This window comes from Falco cherrug, chromosome 5, assembly GCF_023634085.1.
Source record: "Falco cherrug isolate bFalChe1 chromosome 5, bFalChe1.pri, whole genome shotgun sequence".
In the NCBI taxonomy this organism is placed as follows: domain Eukaryota; kingdom Metazoa; phylum Chordata; class Aves; order Falconiformes; family Falconidae; genus Falco; species Falco cherrug.
In genome coordinates this window covers 46,618,343-46,637,148 of record NC_073701.1, presented here as the reverse complement: position 1 = coordinate 46,637,148, position 18,806 = coordinate 46,618,343, and the positions used below count along the sequence as shown (strand labels likewise).

General features: G+C 35.9%; 1 protein-coding gene across 12 annotated transcripts in view; it reads right to left on the bottom strand.

Annotated features, from left to right (window-relative positions):
• APAF1 (apoptotic peptidase activating factor 1) overlaps positions 1-18,806 on the bottom strand; it is a 41,241-nt gene that overhangs the window by 5,689 nt on the left and 16,746 nt on the right. For 3 of the 12 annotated variants that reach the window (XM_055711479.1, XM_055711480.1, XM_027812317.2), the window contains 14 exons: positions 16,797-16,910; positions 16,027-16,205; positions 14,025-14,151; positions 11,809-11,934; positions 11,133-11,264; positions 9,110-9,235; positions 7,925-8,086; positions 7,527-7,655; positions 6,613-6,738; positions 5,629-5,748; positions 3,188-3,313; positions 2,713-2,838; positions 927-1,046; positions 464-589 (listed from right to left, as the gene is read on the bottom strand). In XM_055711479.1, the coding sequence (XP_055567454.1) occupies positions 464-589; positions 927-1,046; positions 2,713-2,838; positions 3,188-3,313; positions 5,629-5,748; positions 6,613-6,738; positions 7,527-7,655; positions 7,925-8,086; positions 9,110-9,235; positions 11,133-11,264; positions 11,809-11,934; positions 14,025-14,151; positions 16,027-16,205; positions 16,797-16,910 (1,839 nt within the window). Of the gene's footprint in view, positions 1-463; positions 590-926; positions 1,047-2,712; positions 2,839-3,187; positions 3,314-5,628; positions 5,749-6,607; positions 6,739-6,856; positions 6,947-7,119; positions 7,242-7,526; positions 7,656-7,924; positions 8,087-9,109; positions 9,236-11,132; positions 11,265-11,808; positions 11,935-13,341; positions 13,423-14,024; positions 14,152-16,026; positions 16,206-16,781; positions 16,911-18,806 lie in introns of those variants that run through there. The other 9 variants (XM_055711481.1, XR_008732391.1, XR_008732392.1 and 6 more) reach the window with 9 other exon arrangements.

Below are 18,806 nucleotides of genomic sequence, written 5' to 3'. Positions count from 1 at the left end.
AAATCTAATGGGATGCTTTAAAAATCTAATGGGGCAGCACCAAAATATTAAACAGTTCACTTCTTTTTGCACCTTGCTTCTGAACAGGAATACCAGAACCTCTGGACAGCACTTTCACCAGAAGTTTCAGAAATTTTTCTTAGCTTAGGTTTCCAAGTTCAGATTGTTAGGCTATTAACAAATCAATACAGACAACTAAACAAAGTGTTCTGCACAAACTTGTGCATTAAATGTGTATTTTATTTATACAGTCACCAGGACAGTCTCCAGTTATATCCAAAAATCAATGGTGAATGACTATAACAGCTTTAGAAACATGTTCACAGATGCAGGAAATTTAATACTAGAAATACAACATGATAATATGCATAATCACTAGTTAACTCAGAATAAAAAAAAAAAACAGCATACATTTCAGGACAAATAAGGCATTGTTTTTATCTTTGCACAAAACGTAACCTACCTTTGCAGTTTTGTCAGCAGAAGTAGATGAAAATTTACTACCATCAGGTGAAACAGCACAGGAAAGAACAGTACCTTCATGGCAAGCAAAATCTTTTTCTGTGTTTCCAGTGGTGATACTCCAAACCTACCAAATACACAGGAAAAACAGGTTACTTTGTAACACTGTGAATAACACTGTGAAAAGGTTAAAACACCCGTGTCTTACACAACAATATATAAAACTCAGCTACATAGTTCTAATATGGCCAACATTTTGTTATACTTAGTCATACAGTTAAAATACAACAAGAGTGTAAAACTTACTAGGAACAGAATAATCAAATGTGACTTAAAAGTCAGCTTATGCTTTAGGATCAATTCAATAAAATGTGCGCCAACAAAAAGTGCAGGAAATAGCAAATGTTAGAAGAGACAGTAAAATGTATTTTATGCGATTTATCAATTCACAGCCTTTTATTTACCTTAACGGTTCCATCAAATGACCAAGAAAGAAGTTTTGAATTTTCCAGAATTCTGAAATCCTTGATTGCTTCCTTGTGCCCTCTTAGAAACACACATTCATTCAACTGCCAATTCCATACCTAATCATAAAGTTGGAATACTTTTAAAGAAAAGAACTTAATGGCAAACACAAGAAGAATAAATTAACTGGTTGATTTTTAAATCACAGGAGTAGTAAAAAGTTCTTATGGAGGTGTCAACTAATTAAAAGGTTAAATATTGAAGATATCCATAGTAGAGATACTGGAGATTGAGGATGTCATAGTATTTAATAGTCAACCTATGACAGAGTTCCCTATAATACACACATTATCTGATTTTCAAAGTGAATGCGATGCTTAAAATTCACTGGTAATTTGAAAAGAAAAACAGTAATTTTCTAGGCATCCCAGAAGTTTTGGGTTTTAAACCTTTGATTATTGCAACAAATAGACTTCCGTCATCTGATAGACCTCATGTTTTCCATAGTTAAATTAACTTTCTTTTATATTTTGAAGCATATTTTTAATCAAATGCCATTTTGCTTTGGATTTTTATAACAAAATGACACTCCTATTATTAATTCAACCACTCCCTGAAAACTGAAGTAGTGTCATTTCATTTTACAGAAGCTATTAAGCATCGATTTAAATGACAATAATTTAATAGTTTTCAAATTAATAGATTTTCAGCATCAAAGAAAGAACAGAAAGTGAGGTGTTCAGATGAGAATCCTGGAGCTTTAACTGAGGCGCTGTCCACTAGAGGGAGCCGAGGACCCAGAAAAGCTACCCACTTTAGACCTGAAGGAAGGATCCAAAAGCCCATAAACTTGTGACTTGTCTGGACTGCTTACTTGACCACAGAGACAGCACTCACCCTGGTTTCAGATCGAAACAAACACCAAAGTGGGATGCTGCATAGGTTACGTGTGTATCAGCAAGTAGGTAGAACACTGATGCTGGAACAGATTTGCTGAGCAAAACTGGGCTGAAGACCAGCACCCATACGTGTTTTGGAGGTTTTATTTCAAACCAGTTCAAGTTTGGTTGTGTGGACTTAATGCTCATTAGTAGCTGGAGCATGTGCTCTCCTTAGTCATCCTGTCAGCATGCCTGCAACTGCTCTGTAGTGCAAACTAAAGCACAGTAAGCATAAATGACCAGGACGTTCACTTGAAAAGAGCATCCCTGAGGTGAGCTAAAATGTTAATACAGACACACCTGAATCCTTCCCCAGAGCCAGTCTTCCTTGCTGAGAGGCAGAACTTACTAATCTGAGACTACATTAGTGTAGCCATTCTGTTTTCAGCTAGCATCTGCATTCAGCACTGTACTGGACTAGTTGGACACATCAGGCTGCTCAGAGATTGGTCTTTTTACCTCATTTCAGACAATTTACTTACATTTCAGACAATGTAAGCAAGCCCACTGACAGACCTACCACATGTGACCCAGAACTGGCTATATCTTGAACCTTCCCTTATGCAATCAGAACTGTTATCTTCTTTGAAAGTTAATGTTCCTTTCACCCATCTTTAAGGAATTGTTGCTTTTCTATCATCCACAGTATTAAAAACAGAAATTGTGTAATATTCATTATCATGTAAGTTATACGTAGAGTCTACACCTCCTACAGTCCCTTGGCCCAAGATGGAGCAATAGAGAATACAGTAGTCATTTACTCAGTTTACGCTATCCATAGTATAAAAGATCATTTAAAATAAACCCTATGTTACAACGTAGTATTTTTCAGTATCTTCCAAACCTGTATAACTGAATCATGAGCACTTGAAATGAGAGTCTGACAATCAGATGTAAATTGACAATGCTGCACGGATGTCCTGTAGGTGTTCTGCGACTTCAGGACTTTCCCATCCAACAACTGTAATACCTTTAAAACAAAGAATGAAATGATTATTTTTTTTTACATAATTGAGAAAAAGGAAGAAAAGAACACGCAAATTCTTTTTCAAATAACACGAGATTGTAAATACATAACTCTCAGTCAATGGACTGGAACAACCAATAATTCGTATGAACTTAGTCCTTGGTAAAATGAAATTCAGAGATACATTATTTGCTCTACCCTTAAATTATTGTCATTTAGGCATCCCTAACAAATGTAAAAACTTTAAAGTACTATGTTGAAGTATATTATTGTAAAAAGTCATTCAAATGACAGGGTGTTTAAGATTTAATAATTTAATTTAGGATTAATAATTTAATTTAGAATTTAATACCTTTATTGTTCCATTCTCCTGTCCAAAAGCTGCAAATTTAAGATCTTCACTTAAGCAACAGCAGGAAATGGGGGATTCTTGAGCCGCTGTCTGCATAATAACACTGTCTGTATTTCCACTGATAAGCTGCAAGATAGTAAATTAATGAAGTTATTACTACATTTTAAAATTTAAACTTAAATTACAATACCTAATTTTATTTATTTATTTATTTATTGTAAAAATACAATACCTAATAAAGCTAAGAAAGAGAAGACTGTACAAGTTTCAAACGGTAAAGATCAGTTATTTTCATAAACCAATTACTCTGAAGGTCAGTATAATGACCTTCATTGAATGCTCCCTGAACAGGACAGGTTTGCAGAAGGAAACTAATCTTGGTGTTAGAAGGCTTTTTACAGTTTGTCTGACTACAGGAAACAGTAATTCAAAATGCTGCTACCAAATTTCAAAAGCCACAGAGTGAGCTCCATGTTCAAATTTACCTTGCTCACTAGATTATACAGCTCATACCAAATGGAGCACAAAATATTTTAAGTGCATCCTCTAAGAATGATTTTAAACTTATTAGCACACAGAATATACCAAATCTCAACTCAGTATCACCCTCAAATCAATTCCTTAGGGGAAAAATTAAAATCTCTAGAACAAAATTATTTACAAAGTTTAAGTTTAGAAAGATACAGTGTGAAGTGTTTAAAAATTAACATACTGCACATCAAAAGGTGACCAGGACCCCAATTCTGAGATACAACAAATTAGAAAGGGTATAACAGCACAGCTGCAAGAAAAACGTTTAGAGATGTGATAGCAGAGATATACTGTTAAATTACAGTACACATCCGTAATTACAATTTGTCTTTTCAGTCAATTTCTCTTCTTGCTTTCTAAGTCTTTGATTACTACCAGAGAGTCTTTTCACATGACTGCACATCTACAGGACATCAGAGTATTGTATTTACAACAAAAAATCTAAGCACTAGGAAACGGTTCATGTAAAGTTACCACAGAAATAGCAATCATAGATAAATAGATCAGGTCTACTGATTCAAATGAGAACCAGGCTACACCATTACACAGTAGTCACTACAGATTTTACAATTCAGGAAGATTTAAGAGTAGCTGTTACTCTAAACTGCTCCCCACACATAAACAGGCATAACTCCATTTGCTGTGGTTTCTCTCCTCTCCTCACTACAACAGATGCAGCTTATTTTTTCTCACATATTTGTTCACATAGATGTTATTTCAACAATGACCACTTTCTGTTGGCTCAAAGTCTGAAATCTTTTTATCGCCAAGGCCCCACTGAAGACACTTCAGCTATTACCACATCCACATTCACCACTGTTCAAATACCACCACTATTCCACTTAAGGTTTTTTTAATAGGACTTTTAGGTAAGGTAAGAAATGGCTAACTTGTTGACAGGACAGATAAAAGAAGTAGCAGCCTAGGAAAAGCTGAGCATCTCTAGGACTAGAAATAAAGGCAATGGCCACACTGATTAGCCAGGATTACATAATTTATGTGTTTGCCTTCGGCCACATTAGGAGAAAGGACATGACCCTACATAAAAAGATTATCTGCACAGTGTCCTTCAGTGCAGGGCAGCAGAATCTATTGCAACACTCATCTACCTATACATCCAGGAATAAGAATTCACTGTTTTCACAGCCCAGAACAAAGTCATTCCTATTTGGATGCTGCTTTAGGCTGAACACCTGAAATCGCTACCTCACGCCCAGAGATATGGCACTGCCTGTTTTGTGGGTTAACATGCAACGGGTTTGTGTAAGGAGCATGCTGCAACAAATAGGAAAGTGTTCCCACTTTTAAACAGTTACAGTCAAGTAGAAGCATAATCCGAATCATTTTGCTATCATGAAACAGAAACATATTCTGGCTGTTGGGGTACTTACTATTTGGTGGAGGGGTCCAGAGTAATAAGCGTATCCACTATCAGTATTTTCTTTCTATAAAAGACCCCACGCTCTCCTAAGGCTACAGACAAACCTAGGTTCACACCTTTCATTCCCCCAGTTTGAGATGATTCCTTTAGTTATTACACAGGAGTTCCAATGCATTATGTACATACGCTGTGTAACACCTGGTCTATACATGCTGCACACACTACACACTGTTGTGCACATCTAAGCCACCGAGAGCCCACAGACTCCCCAGTCATGAAGAGAAAGCAGTTTTGTTCCTCTATCCAGCTTCACTTTTAACATATGTGGAAATTTCCCCAAAAAATTGACGGTTTGCTTACTAGGCAGAGTTTCTAGATATAAACATGTTATCATACATTAAGAGTCATCTGCTACACATTTGACTGTCGAAAGCCATGGATAAGCAGCTCTTTCAGTGCTTCCTCTGCTTCCTAATGAGATTTGTTGATAACATTCAAAAGTACTAACAGACTGACAAATACAGCTTACTTGTAAATGCTTCTGATTGTAAATTGCTAAAATCATCACTTCACCATTGTGAAATACAACATCTAGTTCACTTTTTAGTACAGCATCAGAAGACTTGCACACCTTCTTTGTTTCCCAAATCTGTTGAAAAACACAGTATTTAATTAGTTTTATTAAAGGACATGCTATAAAATTTGCTGAGTATGAGTACCTGTAAACCAAAGTCTTACAAACTTGCAAGTAACACTAGTTTTTTTAAAATCAGTGAAAATTATGCTTCTGCTATTTTTATTTACTAGGGAAGATTGTACAATTACTACAGTGATTCCAACAGATGAAACAGAACTAACTTCTTCCAGGCTGCCTAGTAGACTCCCCTGTGTTTAGAGTTGTAGCTATGAAGTCCAGAATTTTCTAATCCAAAGAAAAGTGTTAAAATTGAATTACAAAAAATAACAAGTACAGATTTCTATACTTCAATTGCTTTCAATATTTCAAGAATATGTTAACTTGGGAGAAAAGGAAAGGTTACCTTGGTAAACTATAGTTCTACTTTCACAGGTTTTAATAAGGCAGTACAATTATAGAAATCTATCCGAAGTATTGACACACAAATATCTCTAAAAATGAAATTAATATCAAGCCCGCTAGAATCCACAAAAAACTTCACAATTCCTGATTCAGAAAAAATCTAAAACAAAATAGAAGGTTACAATTACTCTTTAACAGCTACCAGAGTTAAAAAAAAAATCACATACGGTACATCTAGATAAACAGTAAATAAAGTAAAAAAAGCCAGGTCATTTTACTGTATACCTGAATAATTTTACAATTTTATAACAACTTTTTAAATTTATATTGCCTATAAATATATGTAACTACTAGATACATAATATAACTATAGTATATATATAATTTTAGAATAAGGAGTTCCTTAAATGAGTAATTTCATATTATATATATATACACATACAATTTTTTAAAAAAAGAAAGATGTCACCTTACACGTACTGTCTGGTCATCAGACGCTGTCAGAAATAAAGATCCATCCGGCGAAAATGTCACACAATGGACCCAGCTCATGTGTCCCCTGCAATATGCCACTTTTGATAAAGACTTAATATTCCATAACTACAATAAAAATTCCAAAGAAAAACTCAAATGGATTTTGATTGCATTTACAGGGAAAATAGTACAAAACAAAAAAAGGAGTATACTTAAATTATTATTTCTTCTAGTATTTTCTTACTTCTCATTTTGAAAACTGATGTAACAAGAACTGTGCCTGCTTATCACATTTCGATGGTCAGGGAAAGTTAATCAGCAGCCTCTTTGACTGCTACAATTTTAAAAGACAAAGGGGAGGGGGGGGAAATATCACTCACAGTATAAAAAAAAACAAAACAGAGTTCTTTGATCAATAGTTGCAAAACCAAAAAAAACCCACCACCAAACAAACAAAAAAAAAAACCACAACCAAACCACTCCCAAACTGATACTTTACAGGCTTACTCTATCCATGCTAGTCCCAAAGTTATTCTAGCAGTTTCATGCCTTTTTAGTGAGTTGCCACATTCTGCAGCACCATATAGAAGGAAGAGAGGGTTTGGTTTGTTTGGAGTTAAGCAACGCTCCTGAGAATGACAAAAGTAACTTTAAATAAATTTAATAGAATAGTCTCTTTATATAAATGTGAGTTCTGTTGACCAAAATGAATGTGTAACTTTAAAATGTTATTCCCAAATGGTATTTTACATTTCAGAAGCAAACGAAAATTAAACAGAATGAAGCACATTGAAAGCCTGCTAAAATAGCTACATTTGTTTTACCTCTGCACACAAGAAACTATTAAGACAAATGTAATATTTTATATTGCAAGTAGTCTTCCCTGGTATACTGTAGCAAAAACAATCACTTACTTCAACAGAACAGTGAGACAACGCGACTGCTACTAACTCATCACCAGGACAAAAGTCACAGTATTGGATGGTACTGTGATGGCTTACGATGACTTGTGTTAACAAATCACATGTTTTAACATCAAAAAGCTGTGAACACATAATTTACCATAGTTAGCACCCAGTTTGAATGACTTCACTATAGACATATAGTTTATATGCTCAACAGTGCACATTCTTGAATTCTGAAAGGACTTCCCTCAGTCAAGAAGTTTGTCACCCACATATTTTTACTTTTCACACACTTGAAACCATGCATCTTTTATCTGAAACATCTTAATGTCCTCAAATTTTAATCATAATTTCTACCTACATTTTAATATGCTACCCCCAGAAAATTACTGAAGTGAGGTACTTACCAAAAGTTTATTTTTAGCTACCACCAAAATCATGTCACCATTTCTGGACCAAGAACAACATTTTACCAAAACCTCCACATCATCTGCTTGCTCATCTGCATTTTTGAAGAAATCTTTTATGTCAATACTTTTCACTTCATTTCCTGAGCGTGTTTCCCAAAGCTGCAATAGAAAGTAAAGGAAATACACAAAACCTCTTTTTACTAAGTGGAAACAGAATACAACAGGAGAGTCCTAATTCCAAATTACTTCTAGGAAAGACAACAGGTCAAGGGTACAATACCAAAAAGCCTTTGCTACTTTCCCTGCTCAAGAAATAGCATTAGAATATTCACAAGCCTGGATGGCTTAGACAAAAAGAAAAAAAAAAAAAAAACACAAAACCAGCCACCCAAACTAAAAAAAAAAACCCAACAAAAATAAAAGATTACGCTATAGCAGAACCCTTTCCCTGGGTTTTTCCCTCATATCATTGCTGTCTTAACTTATATTTAGCAGAAGTATAAAATCAAAAATAATATCTGCTCTTCAACTTTATTAAAAGTACACTCATCATGAGAAATCTGGTATACATCTGCTTTGCACCTTAATTCACTGAGGGACCTGTCAAAAATCTATGGAATATCTCTGTTCCCTCCACCAGTTTTCCTTCTGAACTTGCATAGTTCTACTGCAATCAAAGGCAATAAGAATAATGCATTCTGAGGAAAAACATAAACCTCTCAATTCTCTTCTAGTGCATACAGGAAAAACAGCACATAGAAACCGCTTTTAATTTTTATGTCTAGTGATGATTCATTTTCAGAGATGACAGAACTTTGAATTAACCTAAAAACTTACTAGTCTTTTCTTAAACAAGTTTCACCACCTCTCCTCAGGTTTTTTTAACATTAGTGGGAGGAAAAAAAAAAAAAAGATGGTGAAAAGGACTCAAAATGAGGCTAGCTAGAATTAATTTGCAACTACAGGCATCCAAGTTGTTTTTTTTTTTTCCTGGTACTAGACAAGCCATTTCAAAACCTTGCATCAAAAACTGGACCAATAATCAACTGCTCCAGGACTTAATCCATTAAAGTTGATCATGCAGACACAAAGTCTTCTTATACATATTTTAAATTCTACTTTAAAAAAAAAAATCATTATCATCATCAAAACAAACAGTTGATTTAAAAATACACTGTGTACCTTTACTGTTCCATCTGTTGAGCAGCTAGCAACATATTCATCCTTTGGTGAAAATCTACAGTGACTGACGGAATTTTCATGACCTATCATCGTGTTTCTACAATACTCTTTGTTCAAATCCCAAAGCTGCATGAGAAATAAATATGTAAGTACCATCATATTAATGAACTATTCTAAGACAGATTGTTCATGATCTTTCAAAATCATGCACTGGCAACCACAATCTCAAATTTCTTTTTCTTAGTTTTACCCACATGCTCAGGGACTTGATGCTATGCCTCAAGCTACACCACAATTTACCTCCATCTGCCAATGTGCATGAAAACTATTAACATCAGAATTACACAGAACTACTTAAACTTTCTGTACAGTGCAGACAAGGCCCTTGGTTACTGAAAGTTACTCAGTTTCCTCAGACTGAGGAAGAAACTTCCTCTTGCTTTTTTCCCTTCCACCTCTGAAGTTCAGAATTATGTAACTTGCACATAATAACAAAAACAAAATCTCAGGTTAACCTTGGACAGCCTAAACATCATCCTTGCCACATCCATACTAACAAAGTTAAAAGAACATTCCATATGTTTTTTTGTTTAGGGCTCCCCCTCCCCACCCCTCTCATCACACACAGTTTTCCAGGCCTACAGCCCACACTTCCTTTCTCTGTTTCCCAATTTCTTCCCTTTCTCCTACATATATATATTTTAAAAAAAAATAACAAAACACACACCATCTATTTGACTGTTCAAGTGAGAGCTTGGACAGTGTCCTCAGGGAAAAAAAAAAAAAAAAAATCAAGCCCTTTTGATTACTGTGCATACTTCAGCTCTGTTATTCATTACTCATGAAAGTGTTCAACTGTCTTCGGTCTTGATCACTTTTTTTACTGTAATTGTGGGTATTTTAAACAAGTCCCTTCTAAATCTACCTGTTCCAAGGTGTCAGTTTCAGACAGCAAATACATCTCCTGAGACATCCAGGAGGTCAGCACAAAAACCTTTTCTTTCCACCTTGACGTCAGGTTGTATCTGTATTTTACCTTCAGTTTACACAAACTGAAGCTCTTGCAAGAACTCTTCCAATGAGACTTCATGTTGCAATTAAAACACCTCACATCCTACCAGCTACAGCTGGAAGTGATAGCTGTCCCTCCCACTAACAATTTCACTCCTTGCTGTCTACTCCCAACAGGTCTCTTGCACTAGAACTGGGCAACTGAGTCACTACAGGGAACTGAACAAGCAGAAAACCAATCCCACCAAACAGAAATTTTTGCAGTTGACTCCTTGAATGATACCACTGCAGAATAAGATCAGCACATACACTGCAACAAAAACAAGAACATACAGCCAGGGCATCTTCAGTGCCAGTTAACTATATGATTTACCTAGTTGCACTGTGCAATTGCACTCTTATTTGCCACAGTCTAGGTCTTACTTGATCTGGTTTCCCCCCTCCCTCAAGATGCAGACTTCAGTTGCCCAGTTTCTGCTCTTTCTGTGTATACATACCGCCTCCCAGTCTGAACAGTGCCAGCTGGTTAACCTGACAAACCTCTTGCTTTGATTACTGTTCCTGTGTTGGCTTCCACCTTCGTTTCTTTACTATGCCTGAACAATTTAATCAAAAAATGCATCTGCTGCACTTCCATAATGCTACCCTTTTTCCCCCCATTCTTTCAGCATCCGGTTTTTTACATTATTAACGTTTTCAATCCTAAATTTCTGCCTTAATTTTTCTTATGCTGTTCCCCTCCCAACCTCTGAAAGTCTTGCCAAAGCCCTCATTTTCATGCCCTACCAATAGAGGACTTGCCCATTCTCCTTTGCTGAGCATAAACACTCATGTACTGCCTTGATGAAATCTGATTACAGAAATGTAGTTGGTACTCTTAATTTGTTGCCGTCTCTCTTATACCAGGCCCAATAAAAAACCTGTAATTTGTGCTGTTTAAATACATTTATACATCAACAATTATTCTGTTAAGACAAGCAGCATGAGAATAATCTCAACCTTTTCCACTTACTTTGATGAAACTGTCATGTGAGCAGGTAGCTAAAAGATACTGACCACTTCTGTTATTGAACTGGCAGCAGTTGACCTGCTCTGAGTGTTCTTCGTATACACGCCTACACTGGCCTGTTCTTGAGTTCCAGATCTAGAGAGAATTGAAGGATGAAAAACTTTTAAATATATTTAAAGCAATTCATTTAAAAAAAAAAAAAATCTGTAAACGATGCTGAAATACAGATAAAGTCCTAAAACACTCTTAATAACACCTCTATGATTCAGATTAGAATCTGATAAATACTGGAATTTCACCAAGGTTTTGCTACAATACTGAGGAATTAAAAATTCCAAGTCAGTCACATGTAACAGAAAAATAACATGAAAAAAAGAATTACAGATACACTCATGGAGAAGTGTATTATGGAGAAGACTGGACTCACACATTACATTCTACTTAAAAAGAATCATCTCACATTACAAGTAAAATAAGTGGTAATTCTGTAAGCATGATGTTATCTTTTACGTTATATAACAAGTGGGGCTCTTCTGTTTGGTAAGTAGTGAATTATCCACACAAGATTTACAACAGTTCAAAAAAATTTAGTCTTAACAATCTGCTCTGCCTGAGTTGGTTGAAACTGAAATTAGAATCATAAATTTGAAAAAAAATTGTCTACTTTCCATTTCCTTACCTTCACTTTTTTATCAGCTGAACAAGTTGCTACAAATTCACCATCTGCAGAGAAAGCGCAACAAAGTATTTCATCATCATGGGCACTGATCTCCAGAAGTCTCTCGCCACTTTCCGCTTTAAACACCTAAAACAAGAAATAATAAAATCTTGTAACTTGCATATAATTTTAAATCACAAATATGGGGTTTTTTTCCTCTCGAACAGCTCTCTATATAACCTTTTCATGAAATCGGGTTTATTTTTGAAAGCATTTATAATTTCAGGTAAAATTATAAAAATATTCAATTGGAGCTTCAAATTTGTAAGGATAGTAGAATTTGTTACGGAGAGAAACAGTGAAAACTGGCTTTAAAAAAGATTTGTTTGTAACATGTGTCTCAATTATTTTTTCCACCATTACTCTTTAAGCCTAAATCCATGTCCTTTCCCAGTATTTTTTTTAACAGTAACTACAAAACACTGTATCCATTAAAAAAAATCTATTCTTACAACAACAAATTCTAGGTTTGGCTTTTTTTTTTTCATTTTATTTACATATATATATAAAAATAAATAAAACAAACATATACATTATATCCTTGTGTGGAAAGTAAGAATTTCAGCAGCAACTGATGATTTGAGGAACAAAAAGTAAAGAAGAAGTAGTGAAAAATCACACAGGATAACAGAAGTCTCAGTCCTGAGCTAGTCATAGGCAACAAAAGGACAGTTGGGAAAAAGTGTCATATTTATCAATTTCCCAAAATGCTGGGGTTTAACTGTACAATGGTGGTGGGAGGAAAAGAAAAAAAAAAAAAAAAAATCAGGTCTCCCCTTATATTCTTAATTATTAACACAAATCACAAGGCATTTTTTACAGCAGCAATAGGACTTCCCCACTTTTTCCTTTACTTTTTCATTGGTATTTCTGTTCGATGACAATTAAATGGTTGGTATTTGCTCAAAAATAGAACACAAATACCGAAGCAACAGGAAATCTACATTTACAGTAAATTCTATAGAATATCTGTTCTTAATCTAGCAATTATTATTTTTTATTTTACAGAACGATTAGAAGCAGCCTTGAAACTGAAAAGCTCAGGCCACTATTAGAAAAAAACATGAATAAAATTAAACAATGAAAAAGGAATTATTGTTAATTTTCCTATTACTTCTTCAACAAAAGTTCAGTTGAAATGCAATTGCAATCCAGAGATTTTAATTTTTTGGGTGGAAATGAAGAGAAAAATAAGCAATCTGCATTCTCAATAATGAAGCCATTAAGTACAGAAGCCCAGCACAGTAACGTCAGCACAGCATAAAATGAGTACATCCACCAGCCACCTCCTATAGTTGATGTCATGATCATAATATTATAGAAGCCAGCAAACAAAATAAATAAATAAAACCACAGTAACAACACATTAAGTAGCCAAATGAACAGCAACTAAGCACCACTAATGTTATTACTTTAGTACTCAACTTATCAAGCATCCAAAACAACAGCAAAGGCTTGCAGAAAAGTTGTTCTTTTCCCTTACCTTTGGCTGTCTGGAATATGGATACTTTAGCAGGTTACTGGCTGGCTGATTGCTAGTTTTCTTGAGAGCTGGCTGGCTCCCCTCCAGGCAGACTGCTGGCAAATTTATATTAGTCATTTCCCTCTCTGTCTCACCTAATCCACTTCAGGCCCATTTCCAATCCAATACTGTCTTCAGCTTCAGGGGTTCATTTTTCTCCCCAGATTTATTACTATTGCATAAGACAATTTACTAAATAAACACCAAAGTAGAATAATGTCCATTATCATCCCATAGAAATACTAAAACGTCTTACCGTTTCTCATTCTGTAGGTCCACAGTGAATAGAAATAACATTTTTGCAAGCAAATATTAAATGTGCTGGGGTACATTACTTAGGCTGCAAACTTTTCTGTATCATTAAAAGGCATCTCACATTCATGTATTACAGCAGTAAGGATAGAAGCCCTGAAACCACACAGTTTAGCTTTCGATCTAGAAAGTGATGCTTACTACTCTAAACATGCAATTTGATGTTTATGTAATAATACTGGAGACAAATGATTGAAAAGGATGTATGTTTTAGATCCCTAATATCTCCACATAACAGGGAACAAAAAAAAAAAAAAAAAAAGAAAAAAGGCAACAAGACTGTTAACAAATGTTATCAAAATGGTAAACAGCATCTGTTTTCACTCATGCATAGGTATCTTACCTGAAGTGTTTTATCAGCTCCACATGATGCTATTCTTTGTTTATCCTTAGAAAAGCAGGCATGGTAAACCGCATCTCTATGTGGACGAACAACCAGGCGGTAAAGGTTTTTCAAGGATTTTTTATTTCTACAGGGTAAGACAGCTGATTTTAGAGGAGTAGGATTTCCTAGTGCCTTTTTACTATTCAAAATCCTCTATAAAAAGATAACACTTTTTCACACATCTTGAAGAGCAAGCTTTATAACAAACCATCCAACCAACCCACTATACCTTACCTCTCACTCTTCATGCTGAAGTAGTAAGGGAAACATGAATTCCAACAGCCACTCAAGAGTTTTTATTGCCCTCTAATAATAACAGCTTAGAGATCAAGAAACATAGCATGTGCATGAAAAACTAACATGCTACTTTATAGGCAAAGCTGTTGCACAGCAAGACACAGTCTCCCTAATGACATTTCATGATCTGCTTTTTTACAAATACAAATGTCTTCCTGAGAATTCTCGTTCTCCTGCAGGATCCTTTTCTAGCTTATTCAAAAACATCTGTAAATTTTTAGTAAATTTATTCAATTTTCACAGCAAAAACTCAATTCTTATCACTATATATTTGAATAAAATCTATGACTATCACTGCATTTCAATCAGAGATTAAGTACAGAATCTAACACACCTTATATGACTCCTGACTCACTTTAACAAAAAATTAGAATTGGTAGCAACCATAATCATCCTGTTTAGCCTAATCATAATACAGAAAGCTGTCACTGTAATAAGATATTTCTGGTGTTGAACAGATTGTTACAAGATTAATTTTTTTCTAAAGTCAAATGAATCAATGTACTTCAAGTTTTTATCATTAACTGTTTTCAACCTTCAGGCTTAGCATTCAAATAACAGGTAAAACATCTCAAAACAAAGTAGCTGCACTGTAGAATGAAAGCAATTTTTCACTGCAAAATACTGACTCATCTAAGCCAACATTTTTTTCTTTTGCTTATTTTAATAAAGGTAAAATTGCTGGTCAAAAGAGCAGTGTATTCACCTACACATCCTAAAACCCACTTTTAGAACCTTACTCTAGGATGGGAGACATCTGTCTCTAGTTCTGCTGATTTCAGTCATGTTCTTCAGCCTAAGTCTCCCACATCCAAAGTGAAAGCCCTGAACTACCTGGAAACAGACTCTTCTGAATTATGCCAGCTTCCAAGAGTTTTTGTTAGAATCTGTCAGCTATGCAAAATGAAACAACCAAATATTGAAAGAGAAGACCTAAATTAAAGTATGCCTGGATTAACCTTCCTGGTTATTCCATAATTACTTGACACAGGATCATTCTGTTTTGTAACCACCGAGGACTGCAGACACCAGAAGAGCAACATCAAACAGAAGAATCTAACAGAGACAGTCACATGGTCAGATAACTACTGGACTATGCTGGAAAAATGTTTAGATATGTATACTTTTTCCTTAAACAACTTCCAAAATATGAAAACAAAAAAAAATTATTTAAATAGAAGAAATGTGAAGACTGGGTAGAGATTACAAAGCATTTCGCTATTGTCCATCTAATTTCAAAAACTTTGCAAGTTAGCACAAATGCTCTCCTTTTTACAGTGTACATTTTACTAGAAAACCTAAAAACATACTGTAACATACCCAATACTTGCACTACCATTTTAAAAAAATAAATATTTAGAGACGGTTCAAAGTATCTTACACTCATCTTTGTACAGTTATTTAAAAGGAAAAACCATTGAGTACAGAGTAAATCTACTGCTCTATTTATTTCCATGTAATTATTACTAATTTGTGGCCTTACATATCCAGAGTTCCCCTCCTCCCACAAGTTCTTGAAAATTGTTTCACCTTCTTTCCCCAGAAAAAACACAGCAGTTCTTAAAGGTCTTTATATTAGCCATATATTGTATTTAGTTGTACATTACATCATTTTCTTGGATCAAGAGACCAGCATATCAGTAGATGAACTGCAGCTACTTACGTCCATTCCAAATAAAATGTTCCTGTTTCTCTTTGAGCATGTAGCTTGGCTTGTTGATACACCTCTGATGTCTCTGGTTGGCAAAGACCCAGCTGTATAATGTCAGGAAATGGCTGTCGTCCAAGAAGGTGCCCATTTAAAGACAGAAATTCCTGGAAGTTCTCACGTATTGTGCTATCCTGTGTACAAAGCAGACAGTATTTCATAACATAGAAAGTGGATTTATTTCCTAAGTGCCCTTTGCTTTTTTGATTTTCTATACAGCTAATATTCTTACAAAAGCACTTAGTTCTATTTTTTTTTTAGTTCTATTAGCAAGTATGCATGATAGACTGAAATATTTCATTATCCTATTCAAGAAAGCATATTATCCTTATTTTTCAAATAAAAGATAATGGCAACAGTGACTTATTCACTGCACATTGACTGCTTATTATCAGAAAGACTATTCCAAGCCACCAACAAAATTCCATACCTCCTGAAAAGCAGAGTACTACACGTACCCACCATTAGGTATTGTTGCTCACCTCAGTTACTGAGTTCTACAGTCGATTACTTTGGCACATACTGAAGTTACAACTAAAACTGAAAACTAAGTTTTCTTCATTTTTTCCTTCTCCAGGTTAAAGTTTAACTTAGTACTGGTTTTAAGTTTCAGGTTTTTAAGCTTTCTATTTATCTCTCATATATACACACATCCAACAAAATGCAATTGCAAAACAGAAAAATATGTTTGGAACAGACCGATCATTTACCTTTTAGCATCATACCTTTTGATCCAGGACTGAACTATACTCTACATATTCATGAATCAGATGAGCAGGCCCTACCAATTCTGTTTTAGCTTTAATCCAATCTAAAGAAAACATAAGATCACGAAGTTCCTACAAGAAATAAAAATTTAAGTTCAGAGTGTAAGTTTCACAACAGAATCTACTTACGGGGAAAAAGAAAAGCACAGGAAATATATTAGGTATTTAATAGGCTTCAGTGCAATTGTCTGTAGATAAAAACTTAGGCAATTTCCTGTTTGCTGCGTCTTACTCTATAAGGTATGAAAATTCTGGATATAGAAGGCCAAGCTTGCTATTTTAATGCAAAAGACCACTCTTTGATACAGCTAGTCGGAGAAGGGATAGGAATACAAACCAAACCTTGACTTCTATAGCACACAAGACCTGGTTTAAGATACAACTCTGAAAAAGCTTCTTCTGGTCCAGTCTAGCAAAGATCATTCTGCTAATAGCGATCTGCTGTTCTTCCTAACAGTTGCTGAATTTGAATGAAAGCAAAAAATCTGTTATAGTTACATGTAATTAAAATGAGAAGGCTACTTAAAAGGCAATCAGAAACTGCAAACAGAATTATTAGAATAGAATATTTCTGTTGGAAGGAACTTACAATTACCATCTAGCCAAATTGCCTGACCTATTCTAGTCTGACCAAAAGCTAAAGCATGTTAAGGGCATTGTTGAAATGCCTCTTGAACACTGACAGGCTTGGGGATCAACCACCAAACTGTTCCAGTGTTTGACAACCCTCTCGGTAAAGAAACACTTCCTCATGTCCAGTCTAAACCTCCCTTGACACAGCTTTGCTCCATTCCCACATATCCTATCACTGGATGCCAGGGAGAAGAGATCAGCACCTCCCTCCCTCTCCACTTCCCTTCTCAGGAAGCTGTAGGAGGCAATGAGGTCGGTTGCCCCTCAGCCTCCTTTTCTCTGAACTAACCAAATACAAAGTCCTTACTGCTCCTCGCAGAACATTCCTTCCAGCCTTTTCACCAGCTTTGTTGCCCTCCTCTGGACACAGTCAAGGTACCTTAACATCCTTCTTAAATTGTGGGGCCCAGAGCTGCACATAGTCCTTGAGGTGAGGCTGCACCAACACTCAATATAGCAGGATAATCGCCTCTTGTGACTGGCTGGTTATACTGTGGTTGATGCACCCCAGGATGCCATTTGTCCTCCAGGCTGCCAGGGCACACTGCTGACTCACATTGAGCCTGCTGTTGGCCAGCACCCCTAAATGAGCCCTTTCGGCAGGGCTGCTCTCCAGCCACTCCTCTCACAATTTATACTTGCGCCTGGCATTACTCCATCCCAGGTGCAGAATCTGGCATTTGGACTTGCTAAGTTTCATCCCATTAATCACTGTCCAATGCTCTCCAATCTATCTAGATCCTTCTGCAAGGCCTCTTGCCCCTTAAGAGGTTCAAAAGCACTTCCCAGTCTGGTATCATCAGCAACCCTGTCAATGGTGCGTTCAACTCCTGCATCTAGATCACTGATAAATATGTTGAAAAGGACTGGCCCCAGAATTGAACCCTGAGGAACACTGCTGGTGACCAGTCACCAGCCAGATGTAGTCCCATCCACAACAATCCTCTAAGCCCTGCTGTTTACCCAGTTCTTCACCCTGAACACCATGTGCCTGCTCATCTTGCAGATGGACAACTGGTCCAGAAGGACGCTGTGAGGGACAGTATTAAAATCCAGAAAAATACATCCAACCGCCTTCCCTTCATCCACTAGACAGGTGACCTTATCATAGGAGGATAGCAAAGTAGTTACACAGGACTTTCCCTTTGTGAATGCACGCTGACTGTGCCTGATGACCGCATTATTCTTTAAACTCTTTTCAATAGTATGCGGTATAATCTTCTCCGTAATTTTTTCAGGAACTGAGGTTAGACTAACAGACCTGTAGTTCCCTGGGTCTTCCTCAGGCCCTTTGTGGACTGGAATAATCCTGGCTAGCTTCCAGTCAGCAGGGAA